Source organism: Mytilus californianus, unplaced genomic scaffold (assembly GCF_021869535.1).
Source record: "Mytilus californianus isolate M0D057914Y unplaced genomic scaffold, xbMytCali1.0.p SCAF_7, whole genome shotgun sequence".
Lineage (NCBI taxonomy): Eukaryota > Metazoa > Mollusca > Bivalvia > Mytilida > Mytilidae > Mytilus > Mytilus californianus.
Genome location: NW_026262723.1, coordinates 99773794 through 99796579, shown reverse-complemented (window position 1 = coordinate 99796579; position 22786 = coordinate 99773794). Strand labels below are relative to the sequence as shown.

Sequence of the window (22786 nt, the reverse complement as noted above, 5' to 3'; positions counted from 1 at the left end):
GTACAAATCATTGTTTCTAAATTAAGGCATTTCTTTTCTCATTTATTACCATTTTAATCTTGGTCTGTGGGAAACAAAAGTCTATCTGTCATCATCATATATGAAATTTTACTTGTTTAACGTTAGACATCAGAACTATAAGCAGTTTAAAAAAGAGAGGGAGATTTATAGTGTTGAAATCTCACAAATCTTGACATGCTTTGCCAATTAAGAACCCAAGTCTGATGTTTTCTCTATTTATTAGTATTTTTTTTCATCTATTAAGGAAATTGGCGCTGATGGCAAACATTTCTTAGTCCCTCTATCAAATCAATTCACAATTGTCTAGATTCAAGGGTATTTATAGTTTGACATAGTATCACCCTTGTCTATTCTCAAAGACCTTTTTATATCCTTGAGGAATGTATTGTGTTGTTGTGTTGATTTCTAATAGACAAATAATCTACATCTCCTTAAACTTGTGGTATCTAATTTTTTATACTTTAAAATTGGAACATCAATGCCATATCTTTGATGATATTCATGTCTGCACTTGAGCTGATTTAGAGCCTGACATATGGGATGGATCCCTGTACTTTGGCTGATTTAGAGCCTGACATATGGGATGCATCCCTGTACTTTGGCTGATTTCAAACCTGACATATTGGATGGATCCCTGTACTTTGGCTGATTTAGAGCCTGACATACAAGATGGATTCCTGTACTTGGGCTGAATTAGAGCCTGACATACAAGATGGATCCCTGTACTTTGGCTGATTTCGAGCCAGGCATATGTGATGGATCCCTGTACTTTGGCTGATTTAGAGCCAGGCATGTGGGATGGGTACCTGAACTTTGGCTGATTAAGAGCCTGACATACAAGATGGATCCCTGTACTTTGGCTGATTTAGAGCCAGGCATGTGGGATGGGTACCTGTACTTTGGCTGATTTAGAGCCTGACATACAAGATGGATCCCTGTACTTTGGCTGATTTAGAGCCAGTCATATGGGCTGGATCCCTGTACTTTGGCTGATTTAGATCCAGGCATATGGAATGGATCCCTGTACTTTGGCTGATTTCGAGTTAGGCATATGGAATGGATCCCTGTACTTTGGCTGATTTAGATCCAGACATAAAAAATGGATCCCTGTACTTTGGCTAATTTAGATCCAGGCATATGGAATGGATCCCTGTACTTTGGCTAATTTAGAGCCAGGCATATGGAATGGATCTCTGTACTTTGGCTGATTTAGATCCAGGCATATGGGCTGGATCCCTGTACTTTGGCTGATTTAGATCCAGGCATATGGGCTGGATCCCTGTACTTTGGTTGATTTCGAGTCAGACATATGGAATGGATACCTGTACTTTGGCTGATTTAGAGCCAGACATATGGAATGGATACCTGTACTTTGGCTGATTTAGAGCCAGACATATGGAATGGATCCCTGTACTTTGGCTGATTTAGAGCCTGACATATGGAATGGATCCCTGTACTTTAGCTGATTTAGAGCCAGACATATGGAATGGATACCTGTACTTTGGCTGATTTAGAGCCAGACATATGGAATGAATACCTGTACTTTGGCTGATTTAGAGCCAGGCATGTGGGATGGGTACCTGTACTTTGGCTGATTTTGAGTCAGGCATATGGAATGGATCCCTGTACTTTGGCTGATTTAGAGCCAGACATATGGAATGGATACCTGTACTTTGGCAGATTTAGAGCCAGACTTATGGGATGGATACCTGTACTTTGGCTGATTTAGAGCCAGACATATGGAATGGATACCTGTACTTTGGCTGATTTAGAGCCAGACATATGGAATGGATACCTGTACTTTGGCTGATTTAGAGCCAGACATATGGAATGGATACATGTACTTTGGCTGATTTAGATCCAGACATATGGAATGGATCCCTGTACTTTGGCTGATTAAGAGCCAGACATATGGGATGGACCCCTGTACTTTGGCTGATTAAGAGCCAGACATATGGGATGGATACCTGTACTTTGGCTGATGTAGAGCCTAACATATGGGATGGACCCCTGTACTTTGGCTGATTAAGAGCCAGACATATGGGATGGGTACCTGTACTTTGGCTGATGTAGAGCCTAACATATGGGATGGACCCCTGTACTTTGGCTGATTTAGAGCCTGACATGTGGGATGGATCCTTGTACTTTTGTTGATTTAGAGCCTGACATATGTGATTTATCCCTGTACATAGGTGAAGGTCATGTTTGTTTGTGTTGTTTGGTGCTGATAGATGATAACCCAAACATTTATGGTTTAGACATCTGTTGTACTGACTGAAATCAATAACAAATGTGCATTTAACCCCTTATCAATTTCATTGTACTTGTAATATCATACACTGAAAATTGAGGAACTATATACTGAATCAATTTTCCTCCAACCTGTTGTTGAGAAAACTTACATATATAAGTTCTCTTTCATATCTGGCTTTGATATTCCTTAGTATGACCTCTTCGTCAAGTAAACTACAATGAAAATAAAATAAGAAAATTAGAATTTACAGCAGTTGCAATAAAAACATATAGCTCAATTAACTGACATGCATATATAGTACATTGCTTTTGTATTTGGTTGTGAATTCTTAGACAAATATTAAAAAAATTATAAATGGTAGATTATAAGGAGTCAGGATAAAGATCTAGGTACTGAATACTAAAAGAGAGCAAATAAACTATGGTTACTATTTTTGAAATCAGTTCCAATTGCAATGGTAAGAATTGAAATCATGAATTTGTACCATAAGTCAAATGACATGGAGATGAAAACATTTGTCAGACTAAAAACATCAGTAGAATTTTCATTCATTTTTGCAGTAAACTACTTAAATCACTTTAAAATTATGTTTGGTATGTGTTGTTTTTTGCCAACATTAGATGATATGAGGCCAACAAAGAAAAAAACAACAACAAAAAATAAAACAAGAACTAATTTATTTCTTGACTCTAGGCATTATGTGTATGAAATGGAAAATGGAAACATAATCATCAGCATTAACTCTATTCTAAAAGAGAGGCAAAATACTCTAAAAGAGAGGCAAAATACTCTAAAAGAGAGGCAAAAGATACCACAGGTATATTCAAACTTATAGGTCGAGACAATGCCATGGCAAAAAACGAAAAAAAACCAAAAGGCAAACAACAGTTCACAAATTACAACACCTCACCAAATAAGACTTTCATATAATTAACTGACACATCAGTTAACAAGAATATGTGTCTATAGGACATCATGCCCTACTCACACTATTACATTTGAATGTTAGATTTTATCAATACCATTGATCCAGATGGATAATATAGATCTGACAAGCATAATTTATGTCAGACTCTTTAAAAAAAAAGATTCATTTGTTCCAGACAGGACATATACGTTACTGGTATGTGTCAAAACTGTTAAAATAAATATTTATAAGTCCAAGTTAGGAAAGGTTTGTACCAATAATAAAGATAAATGAGTTTCTTGTATTTAAACAATCAATAGATTCAAATTTTCATTCACTTTACATTTGTTTATTTTCTAAAGTGAAGAAATATTGTACTGATTTATTGACAAGGATACTATACTTTTTTCATTCAAAGTTAACAGTCTTATGAATTGTTCAAGCTCATGCTTGAAAGCAAATTAATTTTGGCAATTGTATTATGGTGTTCTGCCAACTATGTGTTATGCAAGTATGGTCCTGTGAATAGTTTTGAGAAAAACTTTTGTTTGTGTGTTTTTACTTCAAAAAAAACTTTAAAAAATAACATCAGGTCTATACAGGATAAACTTTCAACGGTTCAATGATCTCCTTCTTTGTTTCTATTGAAAAAAAAATTATCTTGTGTCCTTTTGGATCAGATCTAAATTTTCCCACAAGAATTGATGCTGACGACCAGACAGATTTTGACTGACAGCTTAGCAAAAAATTAAAGATACATCTTAAGTAACAAAAACAACATAATTAATAAAGGTCCAGCTAATGTTAACAATGGAGTATTTATTTATCCTCTATCATCTTCAGTTATCTATCCTTCTCCTATTTGTATAGAATTATTCAGGTGTGTTACTGTAATACTGAATGAATTTAAAAGGTGACCTTAATAATGTAATCGAGATTATGGAGGGATTTCAAAGTTCTTTTAATTGTATTGATGGGATAATAAATAAAACATCTGGTAGATCTTTTCACAGCAACATGAAAAGTATGGGCTAGAGAACAAAATAATCCGACACTTCACAGGCTCGTATTACAAAATACAATTCCTACTTGTATTCACCACATGCAAGTGTTTTGCACATTTGTGATTTCTTATAAAGACAAACTGAATAGATCTTATGTATTATTAAGAAGTTGATTATGTAAAAGATCTGTTTACAGGAACATTCAAGTTGTATGATCTTGATAAATGCATGAAATCACTTCAATACTACCCAAGAGAACAACATATTAAAACATTGGCCTTCAAAAAATAAGGATAGAAACAAACCAAAAATAAACATCTGTGCTAAAATCACATGTATGCCCACCAACAAGCAAAACTTTCTCATTTCGGTAAAATGCAAAAAGTTATCATTTGAAAAAATAGGTCACCTATGTACATTGTCATTTTATTGATAGTTACAGAAATAACAAATTGACCATAAAACTTCATTCAAGTCAATGAATTTGACAATGTTATCTAAGTGACCTACTTTTGTCCAGATACTGACCTACATTCAAGGACAAACCCATACACTAGTCTACACGGTCAAATTATGCATAGTAAGTAACTGAGAAATTAATGAACCTGATACTTAGTCAAAGTCAATGAATTGGAAAAGGTATGTTACAGTGGCCATCTTTTTCATTAGATAATGGCAAATTGGCAATCTATACACTCCAGGATACACCAATATTCAAGTTCATGTGATAGCCTGGCATCCTGACCCAATCTAATACTTCGTCGATAGGGCCAGGCGTAATACAATCCACGTGACCAACTATCAGTGCTGAACAGGACTGAATTACTGCGCATGTGCATGTTCTATAAACAAGGAATATATCGATCGGATCGTTAATTAACAGTTGATTCACGATGTTAATCAATAACGTTTGAATTATTTATGCTAAATTTTTCAAAATTTGCATTTCATATGAAATGAAAAATAATTTTCAATGAATTCGTGACAATATAAATATTTCCCACCATGTGTCAAGAAATGACACTATCCCACGATGCAACATTCTAACATCCAATTGAAGAAACCATGTCGTCATAATCCGCCTGGCTCTACTGTCAAGCAGTGAGCCAGGATCCCAGGCTAGTTCATGTGATACCTACTATGTACACCACTAGATGTCACTGTAAAATGGAACAACCAATGCAAAACACTTCAAAATATTAATACCACATAGCACCAATGACAAATAATGCATAGCAAGTGAACTGTATTTGTTTCACATAGCTTCATATTCTATTCAAATAAAAAAATATATTATTTATGCTAGGAAAGTTAATGAGAAAAAAGACATTTTAAAGTTATTTAAAGACTTGGCTTTCAGAAATCCACTGAATTTTTTTAATCCTTAATAAAGGGCTATTCCCCAATATTTAATTTGATAATATTAGATTAATTTGATAAAGCAATAAAATGTGTGAAACATACTAATGTTTTTGTAATTTACTTTTTAAATCAAACACTTTTCAGATTATTTACTGGAGTAAATATAATCAATTCATTTGCCTTGAATATATGTTTTTATAATTCATTCTAAAATAAACTAGCATGAAATTTGAATCTACAAAATGAATAACATTTCATTCAGTTTGTTTAAACTGATTAAATCATTTGAGGGGACATAACCTTTTAATGAATGTCAATGCTTCTAAGGTTTGGGTTAAGCATTTTCAAAAATTATTAGTATCAGCAGACATGCTTTTTTTGAACAAGTGAGTGCTTTATCATAAAGAGTCATAAGATTTTAAAATAACTGTCTACCAATAAATTCGACATGTCTCCAAAATCTATACATTTACTATTAAATCAGATGTAATTTTATTAGACGTAACCCTTTCTGAAACTTTAAAATGGCAAAACGTTATGTGATGTGACATTTATCTCTTTATTAATATTTAGTATCGATTAGGTTTTTTTTTCACTTTTGCATAGTTCTATAAAACTGTAGAGTATGAAGCCTGTATTTTACACTTTAAATACTTTTCTTGTTTATGCAGGACTAATTTTGGGAAAAGTTTAAAACATGATTAATAATTTCCAAGTTCCAAGCAACTAATAAACATGTCCATAGCAACAGATTACAACATATTGCAAATGATATAAAACTAAGTAGTTGCACCAGCAACATGCCTTATCATACTAAGAATATCCCTATTCATATTTCAAAGTATCAGAAAACAAGAAGAAAGTGTTAGTCTGATCTGAAAAGTGCTTTCAATACAAGCCATCACTGTGAAGTTGCAGACCAGATATATATATTTGTTGGACAAATGGATAGACAAGATGATTGCAATATAGCCCTCACTCCTAAAGTCAGGGTATTATTTGACTAAAACAACATAAGCCAAGTAGGAACACCCAAAATAAACTTTTTTTTTACATCTTGTGATATTTTTTGTGCCCTTAACATCATCCTTCTAAAAACAACCAATTTGCTACATCTTAATATCATATCTATATAAACATTCAGTACAAGACAGCTAGACAGAGGGCCAACTCATTAGTATCTACTCTTTTACATTCCTAATAAGACTCTTTCTTGTCTATTATTGAAAACCACATGTTGATCTCTAAATATCATACTGGATTTTTGTGGTGGTGTTGTTGTCTAAACAATGTATACCCTATATTTTCTTTTACTTATATCTCATACAGATAATAAACCAATTTTTTCCATCTGTGAAACTAGGACAATGTACTACCCACAATCTTAAAATATAATCCTTGTTGAATATTAAGCTTATAGATTTACCTACTTCCTTATATCATATTATCTTAATCCCCCACTATCAAACCGCTTAATTGGAATTAAACTGGACAAAAGTGTGACTCAGAAACATTAAGCAGCCATTTAAACAATGAAAAACTTGAATGAAAGACTTTTGTCAGCAGAAAAACTGGAATGCTTTGTCAATAAATGTTAAGTCTTAAAACAGCAACTGGCTGTTTCACCATGCAATACTATAAATTCAGGAATTATTGGGTGCATTTATTATTGCGATTTTTGAAGAATGGACAAAAATACGTTTAATTATTGCGATTTCAGGAAAATCTGGTACGGCGAAAGTGAGAAAAGTAATCGAGTTGAGATGACTAATGATAATCTGTTTATCGCTATTTTACCTATGACGGCGTTGTCAATTTCATGTCGATTTCATTGACAACGCTACGTGCACCCTTAGTTTCTAGCGATAATTTTTCATATTACTCGACTCCGCTGAAAAAGGAAATTATCAGTCAGCAAGATCAAAGCAAAATTTCATAAAATAGCGATATATGTGTATATGTATCAGATATCAGAATTTGAGTTCTTATTTTATATCTAATTTGAGTAGCATTGTTTGCATTTATAAATCCTCACAATAATTTCTGAATTTACAATACCAAAAAAAAAAAAAAAAGAGGTTCCAGATCAGTATGACCTTAATTTTGAAAAGTTTATGTCCTCCTCCCTCTATTTAGGCAGTGTTTAATGTTCTATACAGCAATGTAATGCTCTTAGTATGGCAGTCTCCTGTGAAAATCAATCCCTTATAAATATCTATGAAACTGACCCCCAAAGCCATCAATATGCATCTGTTACATCTTTTAAAACCTAGCTGTCTCTTTAAAATTGAGTTCAATGAATAGCATCCTCACAATAAGAGTCAGATAAAACAGATATCTTCATCATATCTCCTTTCAATACAGTGTTTGCTTAATCAAGCCTTAAACGACATGAGGATTTGCTCTGCATGAATATAACTTGGAGCACTTATCAATTAAAATCTTCTCTCAACGTGAATTATTTAAACAACTTAAAAATTTCATGCATGTAAAATTTACACAACCTTTACATGCACATTACTGCACATTAGTGCACTATTGAATAGATATCTGATCAAATAAAAGATAAGTTCAATTACATAACACAAAGTTTAAGAAGACCTGGGCTGACTTAAACCGTGTGTTTTCTAAAGTAAATCCAAATTAATATCATGACTTTATATGGTTTTGTTGGGTTTTGTTTCTTTCTATTATGCCAGAATGACATAATCCACTATTCTTTTGTGTCATGTAAATTCTTTCATTTCACAAGATTTATATCATCTTATGCAATCAATCAATTTTACAATTAGACAGTCAAACTGGGTGGGACTATTTCTATTTTTTCCAAGGTTTTACAATACATTAGGTTCTGTAGCATTTTGAGAATGTTAATTGTCATAAAAAGACAAATTATAAAACATAGAACTGATACACAATGAGTAAGCATTTTATTTCTTTTAGAAAGGGATACTAAATTAAAAGGACTTTCCTTAAACATTATTTATAGTTGTGAAACAGTATTCTTTGAAACTCCATTCAAAAAATGAACTTAAGCTTATCATTCATAAACCTGTGTGTCAGTCTATCTAAACCCTCGCAACAGTTTATCCAAACCCCTGCATTAGCCTATCTAAAAACCTGCATTAGTCTATCCAAACCCCTGCAAAAATGTTGGTTTGGAAATAAAATGCAACATTAGGTTGTTCTACTTGTCTATGAGAACCATGGATACAGACTTGAGACTGGACATTACTTTTGATTCAGTGGCTTTGATAGTTTTAAACTTGATTTAGTCTTCCATTAATGTTTAGTTCTCAGATACTAAATGACTTACAATCATATAACTTGGTGTCAGGAAGTATCTAGGGGAGTGTGGCAGACTTCCATTAAAGAAGGGCCACACTGACCTATATTTTATGCTTCATGGGCTTCATTTTTTAAGTTTCACTTTTGAGTTCAGATCTCAAATACTTAGCGGACTACAATCGTATAATCTGGTATATGATGTATCTTTGGAGTAGTAAAGTAGGTCACTAACCAATATCTTATGCTTCATTGACCTCAATCAAGTTTTATGACTAAGTTCAAATTTCAGATACTTTTTGACCTACAATCATAAAACTTGGTGCAACAGAGCATGCATCAAAAAAACTTTCTCTGGGGGAAAGTTGTCTCATCCGCAATCATACCACATCTTATTTTCATATTGGTTTGAATATGCAATGTTAGGAATATAGCGGCCTCCTAGAACATAATTTGGTCACAGTGACCTTTGTTCATGCTCACTGACTATAAAGTTTTTTTTAAGCAAAAGACCTACAATCATATAATTCAAAAATAGTTACTCAGACCTATATCTCAATTTTCATCAATTCATATTGAGTTTAATGTCAAAGTTCATTTCTCACATACTGTTTGGTCCTTGTCCCACTTAAGTTAACTATATTTATTATCATATTATGTTTAAAAGCCAATTTGGACACACAGCAACCTATGAAATGGTAAATTTAATTTCTATTCCTTACCTGAGGTTTATCATAAGCTCTTCCCCTCTTTTAGAATGGGTTAATATGTTCTTTCCTCTATCTCACATTATACTAAACACTAACCTGAGGTTGATAACCTCCACCTCTCTTTCAAGGTCACCCACAGTTTAAAGTTTTCTCTCCCCTACCTCAACTTATACTTAACACATACCTGAGGTTGATCATATCCTCCACCCCTTTTTCAGGGTCACCCCCAGTTTGATGTTCTCTCCCCTAACTCACATAACACTATCTCCCCTATCTCACATAACACTAAACACATACCTGAGGTTGATCATATCCTCTACCCCTCTTTCAGGGTCACCACCAGTTTGATCTGTTCCCTCCATTTTGACAGCACCTTTACCTGATTATCTGAAGAAGAAAAAATAATAGCATTAGTCAAAAGGAACTTAACTTTAATTATTGGGCTTTCAACAGGCTAGGTCTGAATAATTGGTCACCAAGTGTTGTAAAAAAGGGAAAGTGCATGGCTGAACATTAAACAAAATTATGATTTTTCTATGAACAGAAAATATTTGTTTGGCAAGAATATGGTGCATTTTTATCTGCCTGCACATAATATGGTATAAGTCTTGATAGCTATAAACTCAACAGAACATTTTAGTGGAAGTCTTAATATACAGATTTATATATTATTATTTAAATACTGTAAAAACATTTTAATTGATGCATATAGTAAAAAGTATGAGTTTTCATGGTTCAGAAATAAGTTCCTATTTTGATGTTGTGTTATGTATGTTTTTTTTTAGAGCTAGAAGTAAACTGTACTAATTAAGTAATTTATTTCAAAATTTACCCCCCGTTACGTAAAAAAACAAATATTCCAAGGACAATGTGAACTGAATATTTACAAATGTACCCTTACTTTGTAAACTTATATATATCTTAACTCATAATAATATTACAAATGTTTTAAATGACTCTTAAATACTACTAACTGTATATCTGTCAAGCCATCAGCTCAAAAAATAAAAATAAAGCACTAAAAAGTTAATGTGTTGTGTTTAATCTTTACAGAATCATGTTGGTCATTAGTAATACAAGACACATTTATAAACATATGACCTGACTGGAGAAGAAATTAAATACAGGTATATATGTCAGAAATGTGAAAAACTGTGTTTTAAAAACTGTCATAAGGTGTTATAATACTGATAACCTCTCATTACTCATAATTTCTAAAGTAGTGACACAAATATTAAGGAGTCCACCCAACATGTGATTTCGTTTCTATATTTAGAATGTTGTGCTTAGAACTTGTTTGAAAGTAATAAATGTAAATCTTATATGTATAGCTATTTAGGTCAATAAGTAGACTTACTGTATGTGTGATACTTCATGTGTTATTCAATTTGTTTATTTAAAATCCTGTTTTTTTATCTGTTAAAAAGACATAGGTTCTATTGAATTTTGGTTGAACACACACCAATTAATGTACAGACACTTAAAAGCCTTTTTTCTGGTTAATCCAACGTCTAAGATCCTCTTTTTATATTTTAATACTAATTTGATTGTTGTTCATTGAATGTCCTGTGACAAATGTTTCATGCATATCAGAGAAAGAACAAATTTACTGTTTGTGGTTGTTGTCAGTTGCTGTCAGTCATATTTGTTTTTTTCATTTATTTTTTTTTGCAACAAATCAGACTTGTTTTTCTTGGCTGAATTTTTTCACATTTTTTCATGTCAGAATATTTTTCATGAAATTTTATAGTGGACTATATGGTTTGGGCTTTGCTTATTGTTGAAGGCTGTAATGTTATCCATAGTTTCTTACATTACATCATTTGGTCTCTAATGTATAGTTGTCTACTGACAATTATATCATATCTCCTTATTTATTCTATTGAATTAAATGGGCAAATTCTGTTAATTGGTTTGAACAGAATGATGATTATGAAATTTGGACTGTCACTGGGGGAAAATTGTATGTAGAGTAGAGGCAAACATTTTACATTCATATTTAGAAGAAATCTTCAGGTATTTCATATAAGAATGATATATTTAATACTTTAATGGTTTCGTCAACCAGACATTTTTCTCATATATATCTTATACACAGATAAATTCAACACCTTTAAGATCTACCACAGCAAAAAGATTTGAATTTAATTTTAATTTTGTTATAATAAAGATAAAGAACTAAGGATCTGACAAGATGTTCTCAAAATTACAACACCCCATAGAAAAAATACAAATATGATCAGAGCATAAAATAGAAAATTTCCTATGTCAAAAACTCATTAAATTATAATTTTCCTGCAATGTCAGTCAAAATATTGTGTAATATAATAACTCATTCCAATGGCATTATGTGAGAAAATGCTTCAGGAAGAAAATAATTTCATGTACAGAATACACAACATTGTACAATCTGAACGATCTCAAAAGATTTGTAAAATGACTTTTAATTGAAAACCGCCCACTTGCAATTCTATCTTGTTACAAGGTTGCAAATTTTGGTACAAGCTTTGCAGAATTTCCCATTAAATAACAATTTCTACAGCAGTTATCATATATAATTTAAATTTTTATAAAAGTGATGTCATTCCATAGGAATATATATACATAAATAAATCGTTTAGGTGTTGGCCTTTAAATTGATGCTACCAATAGTAATATGTAAATATTTCCTATCACCCCATTTTTGTTTTCTTCAAATATGGATATTTCTTATACAAGTTACATAATTCTAAAATATTTAACCTTTCAAAATATTTTTTTTTTTTAAACTAAATGAGCTCATTACAGCTAGTTATATTGCAGGCAACTCTGAATAGAAACACAAATGGTAACTTGTTAAAAACATTATTGCATTCTTGGATGACAATTTCAGTATGTATGTATGTGACCTGCCTTGACCCTTTCCACAAAACCTTTCTGTTGTGGGTCAAACGATAGGGCATACACAATTCACCAATATTCTTCTATGTAACTTTTAACTACTAGATATTAAAAGAATGACAGTTGACTGCTCAAAAACTAGTTAACACCACCACTTAATTTAGTTCAGAGATAGTGCAAAGTATTCACTGACCTGCTGTTAACTTCTCTTGACTGAGTACAAAGTATTCAATATACGGTACATACCAAGATGTTTTCCTAATAAAGTCCTGACATAGAGCAACAACAATTTATATACTTTATCAAATGATCCCCAAAGTCTTCTGATTGAGGTCTTAAGATTCAGCATAAAAGGTGTACAGACCAATATAGAAGTTTGCCTACTGATGAAGCATAAAATATTTAATGTAGGAAATCTACTGGGTATTTCTGTACATTGTTCCTGTTAGTACGAGCTATCATTTACAGTAACCCTGACATCTATAAGTTATCATTCAAACTTAAAATATGACAATCAAAAAGTTATTTGAAAAAACGAAACCAATAAAACACATAAAGAACTCTAAGATCAACTTGCTAAAATAAAAACACTTCAAGTTTCAACTGTTAACTAAATGATCTTTTTGACAATAAGCCCCTGTTGGATATCAAAATACCACAGAATTATCAACCAAGAAACATCATAATACAACAATCAAGATACAAATACTTTAGTATTTACAACCTAGAAACTTCATAATACTATAATCAATGTACAGTACCTGAGACTGATCTATAATTAAACTATTGTAAAAATGTCCAATCGTGAAAATTTTATGATCAATAACAAAAGTCTGCACCAAAATAAGCCTTAATAAATAGCAATTACTATTGATTTCTCATTCCAAATCAATGATGGGTCAATTTTAAACCTTAACTTAAAGTATGAAAACCTCACCAAATAATGGCTGGACCATTAATAAATTTTATTCAGTTGTAGCATTTAAATCAAGAAAAATGTTTAAATAATTCATCAAAATGTCATCAATTTCATTTCAGATAATTCTTCATGGTATACTATACAACAAATAAAGTAGTAACTTAACATGCAATTGTTTAACACATGACTTCTTCACTAATATAACTAAGTGAACTATACAGTAGACCGATATCCCGGGACATTAATTTCCTTGCTAACTGTTATAATCTCATAACAAAGAAACTATCCACTCAGCAAATATGAGATACTGTTATATTATAAAATTAGTCAGTCTATGTGTATTTTAAATTCTCAGAAAATATCAAATATAATTATTCAGAAACTTCCTGTATTATTGCAGAATGCATGCAGTTTCCAGACTAACATATTACATGATTTTTGTTATGGTTTGAGGGGCTAAAGGACCTTTTTCAGGGCATCAGTATGAACCTTTTTTTTTAAGGTAATTCGTGATTGACACTTACTGGACTCTGGAATTAAGATTCATTTTTCTCAAGAATTCAAGATGACACCTCTCCTCCCACTCTGGTATGGGTGTGAGGAAAAATTATGTCTACTGTTGGCAATATGACATCATCAGTAACATCATAGTAGAAGAGTGTCAATGAGACAGCAACCCAAGGACAAATATAACAAATATAACTATGTGGCTTCCAGTCCAACTTAATATGTGATGTAATTATGGCATGGATGACAAAAAAGCTTTCTATTGTTTGCAATATAATTACATAAGTAACAACATAGAATATATGGGGTAAATGTCAATAAGGCAGCAACCAATTAACAAATATAATCAAAAGACATCTAAAGGGCAACATCATGCCTTGAAATAGACAAGTGTCTATACAATATGTCAAGTTCTTTATCAGCCTGAGTTTATAAAATTTTGAATCAAAAATAATTACATGTACTATCTAAGACCTGCCATCAGCATTTTTGAGAAAAACTTGCATGAAATGTGACAAGTCCAAGAGGGAGATCAGGAACAGCAACAGTTCAGATGTGAAGAGTCCAAGAGGGAGATCAGGAACAGTAAACAATTCAGACGTGATGAGTCCAAGAGGGAGATCAGGAACAGTAAACAATTCAGACGTGATGAGTCCAAGAGGGAGATCAGGAACAGTAAACAGTTCGGACGTGATGAGTCCAAGGGGGAGATCAGGAACAGCAACAGTTCAGATGTGACGAGTCCAAGAGGGAGATCAGGAACAGTAAACAATTCAGACGTGATGAGTCCAAGAGGGAGATCAGGAACAGTAAACAATTCAGACGTGATGAGTCCAAGAGGGAGATCAGGAACAGTAAACAGTTCAGACGTGATGAGTCCAAGAGGGAGATTAGGAACAGTAAACAGTTCAGACGTGATGAGTCCAAGAGGGAGATCAGGAACAGTAAACAGTTCAGACGTGATGAGTCCATGAGGGAGATCAGGAACAGCAACAGTTCAGATGTGACGAGTCCAAGAGGGAGATCAGGAACAGTAAACAATTCAGACGTGATGAGTCCAAGAGGGAGATCAGGAACAGTAAACAGTTCAGACGTGATGAGTCCAAGAGGGAGATCAGGAACAGTAAACAGTTCAGACGTGATGAGTCCAAGAGGGAGATCAGGAACATTAAACAGTTCAGATGTGATGAGTCCAAGGGGGAGATAAGGAACAGTAAACAATTCAGAAGTGATGAGTCCAAGAGGGAGATCAGGAACAGCAACAGTTCAGACGTGATGAGTCCAAGAGGGAGATCAGGAACAGCAAACAATTCAGACGTGATGAGTCCAAGAGGGAGATCAGGAACAGTAAACAGTTCAGACGTGATGAGTCCAAGAGGGAGATCAGGAACATTAAACAGTTCAGATGTGATGAGTCCAAGAGGGAGATAAGGAACAGTAAACAGTTCAGACGTGATGAGTCCAAGAGGGAGATCAGGAACAGCAACAGTTCAGATGTGATGAGTCCAAGAGGGAGATCAGGAACAGCAGCAGTTTAGACGTGATGAGTCCAAGAGGGAGATCAGGAACATTAAACAGTTCAGATGTGATGAGTCCAAGGGGGAGATAAGGAACAGTAAACAGTTCAGACGTGATGAGTCCAAGAGGGAGATCAGGAACAGCAACAGTTCAGACGTGATGAGTCCAAGAGGGAGATCAGGAACAGCAACAGTTTAGACGTGATGAGTCCAAGAGGGAGATCAGGAACAATAAACAGTTCAGACGTGATGAGTCTAAGAAGGAGATCAGGAACAGCAACAGTTCAGACGTGACGAGTCCAAGAGGGAGATCAGGAACAGCAACAGTTCAGACAGAACCTGTAAGCATTTTCAATAAATCGTGTCATTAATCCTTACATTTACTTAATTGATAGTCATTGATACAAGACAGAAATATCTAGTGAATTGTCTCTCTCTGAAACCAGTGCTTTTGGACAGTTTTTACACGAAAGTTGGTATTTGTCGCAGAAACTGGAAAAGAAATATTTAATGTATTGCTTTCTCCCATTTGAGTATAATAATCTATAGTTAGACCAAAATTAGAGTATTGTTGCACAGTTTGGGATCCACACACTTCAGAAAATATATAGACTCCAACAAGTGCAAAGAAGAGCTGCAGGATATTGCATGCAACAGATATCCTAACACCAGCAGTGTATCTGAAATGCTACATGATCTAAACTGGCAAACCTTACAAGAACGCAGATTAAACCAGACTTTAAATGTTCCACAAAGTCATAAACAATGAAATTGCAATACCATCGCTCGCAAGATATACCAATAAAAAGCTGGTCTAAAACAAGATCAACAAACATGAGGACAACTTCCATGTAAACAAAGACGGTTTTAAATTTTCATTATATAGCCAAACAATTAAAGATTGGAATAATCTACCACTCGAAATTTAAACCAAAATTACACTGACAACTTTAAGGATGCACTCACTCATCAAGTCCTCCTTAAAACATTCTATCACATAAACTAAAGGTGCTTATTGTTTTCATCTTAATATAATAAAAAAAAACATATAAAAAATATAAAGAAATTAAAAGTTCAATAAAAATTGTAAAGTTCATAAATAAAAGAAGAATGTGTCCATTGGACACAGATGCCCAACTCGTAAATATATACAAAAGTCAATGTACTAATTCATACCTACTGAAGTTTTGTTTTCTTTGAAACTTAATGACATTTGTTTCTGTATGTTGTCATTGGAGATTGCTTTGGTGTTTGAGTGCTCTCTTGTTCAATAACAAACTGTAATGGGCTAACACCAATTTTTCCATTTATATAGGGACATAAGTCAAGAACTGTCAAAGTGAAGCCACCCTAATTCGAACTTGATCTGTGTTTGGTGGTAATAAGGACTGTATAAAAATTTCAGAACATTTTGTTGCATAAAAATGTAAATTAACTTTATAGCAACCTCAAACAGGCATGCGCCGGAAAGTAATCTTCAAAAAGTTTTTCGTACTTGATCCGTACGATCATCAACAAAAAAGAAAATTTACAGTGGGTATCTCAAACTGAGAAATTTCCAAATGAATTACTGTATTTCCATTAAAATACATTACTCCAGTTATAATAAATTGTCTATTCGAAAAGTCAGACATTACCTACAATAAAAAGGTGAAAAACAATTTAAAAAAAACACAAAAAAAGTGTAAAAGCTGTTGTTGAATAAACTTAAATAACAAACAATACAGAATAAAAATTATAAACAATGAAAAAACCCAGAAAAATTGTTAGTCTAACTTAAATGAGGGTCATAAAAGGGGATATGTAGATAAAGAATATATAAGTAAAAGTGTGATTTCACAATGATATAAAATTAATGTTTACTCCTGAATTTAGCATCTATAGTTATCTGCTGAAATACAAGTGAAGGCCTAGACAAAAACATTTAAAAAATCAGTGGAAAAAAGATACAACCCAAAAATAACCCATAGGCACCTTCTTGCATGTACGACATGACATAAACAGGGGTTTTTGAATTGCGTTATGAAATTCAGAACAAATGTAATTATAAATTTAAATGAACAATTTTTAAACAAGTTGAATAATTAAGATAATATTTTAAAAAACATAAGTTCTAAGAATGTATGCATGTAAAAAATTGATCATAAAATGGTAAAAACTTGATAACATGACAGTCGGACAACAGGATCACTGTTTACATTTACCAAAACACCTCATTCAGCGACAAAAAATTACATCTATAATTTGTGGTGACTTAAAGGATTGGTAAACATTGCATAATATCATAGACAGAAATACATGTAGTTGAAAGGTTTTTAAATATATGCTTCAATCTATATGATCAAACAAAATTCTTAAAAATTTAACGGCAAAGTTTATCTTTAATTGCTTCATATCCCTAGTTCAAATGTTTGACTGTGTATACAAAAATTTTTAATATAATTTCTATGTTTAGATTCTAAGTGTGTTTATACTGACAATTTTCAAATAGTTGAAAGATATGCTTCAAAGATGTGTAAACAAGAAAGTATTGCCTCTACATTGGATCAACATAATCTGTAAATTAGGTAGCCACTGGTGAAATGTTAGGGTATTATCTTATTCAAGAGTACAAACTATTCTACTGATTGAAACTAAATATTTTTCTTTTTAATCATTGTACATGTATATATAAACTAAAGCTTAAACACTGAAAGAAAAGCTTTAAAGTTGGTGTTTTCTAAGATTGAGTAAAAAGTCTGTCTCAATGTATTAAAAAAAAAATGGTGCAAATTTTCTATAGTGTGCTAAAAACAAATTTCCTTGCCCATTACAATTGTATAATAATCTTCATCTGGTACTCTTCAGACCAAGAGTTTGAAAATTCAAAAATATAAAACCTTTAAAAGGATCTAAATCAAAATAGCCTCAACAGGACAGCAAAAACTGTCTAAATCAAAAGGACCTCAACAGGACATCCAAAAACCGTCTAAATCAAAAGGGCCTCAACAGGACAGCCATAACCATCTAAATTAAAAGGGCTTCAACAGACAGCTAAAACCGTCTAAATCAAAAGGACCTCAACAGGACATCTAAAATTATCTAAATAAAAAGGACCTCAACAGGACAGCTAAAATCATCTATATCAAAAGGACCTCAACAGGACAGCTAAAACCATCTAAATCAAAAGGACCTCAACAGGACAGCTAAAACCATCTATAGATATAAAAAGGACCTCAACAGGACAGCTAAAACCGTCTATATCAAAAGGGTCTCAACAGGACAGCCAAAACGGTCTAAATCAAAAGGGCCTCAACAAGACAGTAAAAAAAAATCTAAATCAAAAGGACCTCAACAGGACAGCTAAAACCATCTAAATCAAAAGGACCTCAACAGGACAGCTAAAACCATCTATAGATATCAAAAGGACCTCAATAGGACAGCCAAAACCTTCTATATCAAAAGGTTCTCAACAGGACAGTCAATACGGTCTATATCAAAAGGCCATCAACAAGACAGTCAAAAATGTCTAAATCAAAAGGACCTCAACAGGACAACCAAAACGGTCTAAATCAAAAGGGCCTCAACAAGACAGTAAAAAATGTCTAAATCAAAAGGGCCTCAACAGGACAGCTAAAACCATCTATATCAACTTTCCCTGAATGAATTGCAACCTCAGTCTTAGTACAATTTGACTACTTACTGCAGACTTAGTCTTAATTCAATTCTTTCAGCTCATTTTACCATAAACACAAAATATATATGATATGTTGGACTTTCCCCTATGTTAACCACAAAGGTATTCCCAATACTTGTTTACATACTGCTCCTTAGCTTAACCAAAGCATGAAACTGTATAAAATCATTTAAAAAATCTTTTAAAGGTACATCATAACCTATCATATGAATTTTAGGTTTCAAAATTTAAAATGATTATTGCAGTAACATTAGTCTTAATGTAGTAAACTTATTTCAGTATCTGCTCTCCATTTTTTGTACATGAAATAATCATTCTTGCAGTATTATAACTTCAAATGCATGAAATTTCTTAAAAAGTGAAAGTTTAATTACTTAATTACACCATGACATGTCAAAATAATTTACGTAATTACATGCAAAACAAACATATACTTTTTACTGTTAATTATGCAATTATTCTGCATAGACATCCCATATGCTAAACATACATTTTCTTTAGAATTACTATAACCCTAGAACAAAGATAAGTACCCAAGGTAAACCTTTACACACAATATAGAAAAAATAATCAATGAGAAAACTGTTTGAGAGTTACCATGTAATAGTTTACAAGAGATCATCTGTGATACACTGTCAAAAATATATTAAGATGTTATCTACTCTTGTTTTTGACTCTTCAATTCAGATATTCGTAATCCTCTAGTTTTATCAATATAGTGCCATAAAAAATGTTGCCCGCTAACCCCTACTTTTCTTTTCAAAATTTAACAATATAAAGTTTTAAAACTCGTTTTTGAAAATCTTATAAAATCCATTTTTTCATAGTTTTTAAAAGAAAAAAGGTGCAAGTGCTAAATGTATGAAAAGTCTAGAAAGATCATTTCCCGTCAAAATTTCGATTGCTTAAAAAGCTTGTTATTTTGAAACAGAGGAGATAATATCCTTAAAAGATGTTCTAGAAAAATTTTCCTTTAAAGCTGAACTGAACTTAATACATTACTAGAAAGTTCACAGAATAAAATATCTTTACAAATAAAATGTTGAAAAAGATATACCCAATTTTAAGTAACAAATCTAAATATGTACATAAGTTCTGTTAAATGTAGCTTATCATGCCATAAATCAGTCTGCTTCCAAATCAAGCTTTATAGAAGATGCAGAATCTTTTGGAAATGATGACTGACAATAACTGGAATGGACAGTGTTTCTCAACTCAATCTGACTTTAAAGATAAATCTAGAACTCATACATCGTGTACCTACCATTCAATTTATTTCAAATCTAACAAATAGAATCATCATTCAATAATCAGTTATCAATCAGTTGAAACAATATTAATTTAGCCAATAATAGGGATCAAATTGACATTGATGGAAGGCAAGACTTCCTCAGCTAATAGTTGAAGACCATCTGGCAACTGCAAGATGAAGAACAGCAATAAGTACTGTTCTTTTTATATATATAATTTTTTTTGTTTGTGTTTTATACCACTTTCAGCGACCTTAGCTATATCAAGGTGGCCAGTATTGGAAGAGACAGTCAGAGTGCCTGGTGAGAACCACAACCTCCTGCAGGAAAGCTGGCTATATTTGTCAATTGAGATCAGGGTCAAACACACCTTCCCATAGGCAGGGTTTGAACTAAAAAAATCAGAGTTCACAGGCTTGTGGTCAATATAGATGATCTACTAAGACCACATAGCCACTGAGACCCCTCCTTTGATATATGTATGTTTTAGTTGTGCCAACCCAATATCCCATTTTCAATTATTCATTTTTATATTTTTACAAAGTATCATTTACCCAGGAAGGGGCACCTACTATGTAATGACTGGTAGAGATGAGCTGCTGGAATAGGTTACTGTAGAGAACTTTAAGAAAAATATATAAAGGTTGTCAAATAAATCAATCCAATTAAACACACATAATTCTGGATTTGAGAAATACAAAAAAAAATGGTTATATGTGTAAAGGATTCTAATTGTCAAAATATATATTCAAATTTCTTGTTGATAATTTGTTTGTTTCTTACTTTAACCTGAGATTTGACATTACTGATATTCTAACAATGATACAAAAGAATGACAGCACATACAGTACATAGTAGACAAGATAATACTAATACAAAATATGAATATATAAGTATTGGAGTCTAAATATTTTCTTAAACAAATAGACATCTACCCGATTCATGAGGATATTCATGCTCTGATAACTTTAATATACAGTATGACTTTACATAAGTGGTGATAAAATGATCATTGATATTTGTTTGAATTGTGAAGTATCCTTCAATGAGCAACATGCCAAGTTTACAAACAATATTATACACCATAAATATTTATGACAACTTGGCAGTGCTACTGATATAAAAAAATCATATTACATTTCAGCATAATCTGGTTGATTTTTCTAACCAATGTTGGAATCCAATAAATAAAGAAAAGCCTAAAATTTGCTTATTCAGCAAACAATACTAGATATGTTGATCAAGAAAAATTAAGCTTTTGTAAAGATAGGAGGCTTACTGAAATTAGTCCATATTTCACGTAAAATATAAAATGTTTTTTCAACCTTTAGAACAAAATACCTTTAATGTCGATATCAATCAATCAGTATTTTTTCTACATGTAATGCATACTGAGTTTTCATTATTCATGCAAGCTGAAGTAGAGAACTATTATATTCAAGGCAGTTCATTACTTCAGTGTGATACAGTACTTTACGTGATATTTGTAAGCATTTGAATTTAATGTAAGCACATGTATGTTGTTTCTGACTGATTATAAAACATTCATCTTTATATTGTTGGAAACACATGCTATTCTCAGTGTTTTTGCTTCCCTTAATTTAATCAAAAAATTATCATTACTTGCTTTGACCAGTACAAGGTGTAATGAATGCATCATGCAAAGCAGGATGAATGCATATATCACTCCTGGTTTTCTGCAAGTTGTACAGTAAATTCTCAAATTATTAGTCATTTATTTGTCTACATAGTACTGCTCTCTTTTTTGTCTGTCGTCTGCTATGTACTGTACTCTAGATTTCAGTCTGCCGATCATTGGCCTCTGTTGTTGTTGTCTGCTTGTTCTGACCTCTTGATTTCTATTTGAGTTATTCCAGTCTAGTATTGATCTCTGAATTCTATTTAAGCTGTTGAATTCTGATCCCTGGATTTTGTTTAAGTTGTTTACATCTTTATTTACCCTCTGTACTTTGTTTTAGTTGTCACAGTCTAGTATTTGATTTATTTTGTCTTTAGTCTTGATAATTTCAATAAATTCCAAACTTAATTTTTTTTTTGTTAATACTTGCTTCATGTTTTATTTGTGAAACTAGCATCAATGAGCACTCTAAATCCCAAAGGGTTAAAACTATACATATACATCTACAAAATGTCCCTAAGGTTCAATGATTGATTGTTGGTTGCTTAATGTCCATTGGTAAATATTTCATGCATGTTCAAGACGAGAACAAATTACCAATACATACAAGAAGATCCTGTAAAAGGTCAACTGGGAAGAAAGGTAGGATATTTGGACTGCCACTGGAAAATGAGGATAAATAGGATAGAGACTGAAACTTTTCTGACTGGATGTGGCTGCTATTTATACATCCTGCACAACCAAGCTGACCCCCCACTATGGCAAGGGTTATACTGCTGGTAGTAAGAAGACAAAGAGTGACCTATTTCTATTCCCAAGTCACACTTGGGGTCTTTTAAAAGGTTCAAATCAGGT

At 32.6% G+C, this 22786-nt stretch overlaps 1 protein-coding gene across 10 annotated transcripts in view; it reads right to left on the bottom strand.

The window, feature by feature from the left end:
- LOC127707404 (unconventional myosin-XV-like) overlaps window positions 1–22786 on the bottom strand; it is a 127019-nt gene that overhangs the window by 91905 nt on the left and 12328 nt on the right. For 9 of the 10 annotated variants that reach the window (XM_052211880.1, XM_052211882.1, XM_052211888.1 and 6 more), the window contains exons 3-4: window positions 9841–9930; window positions 2424–2487 (exon numbers count right to left, since the gene is read on the bottom strand). In XM_052211880.1, the coding sequence (XP_052067840.1) occupies window positions 2424–2487; window positions 9841–9905 (129 nt within the window). In that variant the 5' untranslated portion in view covers window positions 9906–9930. Of the gene's footprint in view, window positions 1–2423; window positions 2488–9727; window positions 9931–22786 lie in introns of those variants that run through there. The other variant, XM_052211885.1, reaches the window with a different exon arrangement.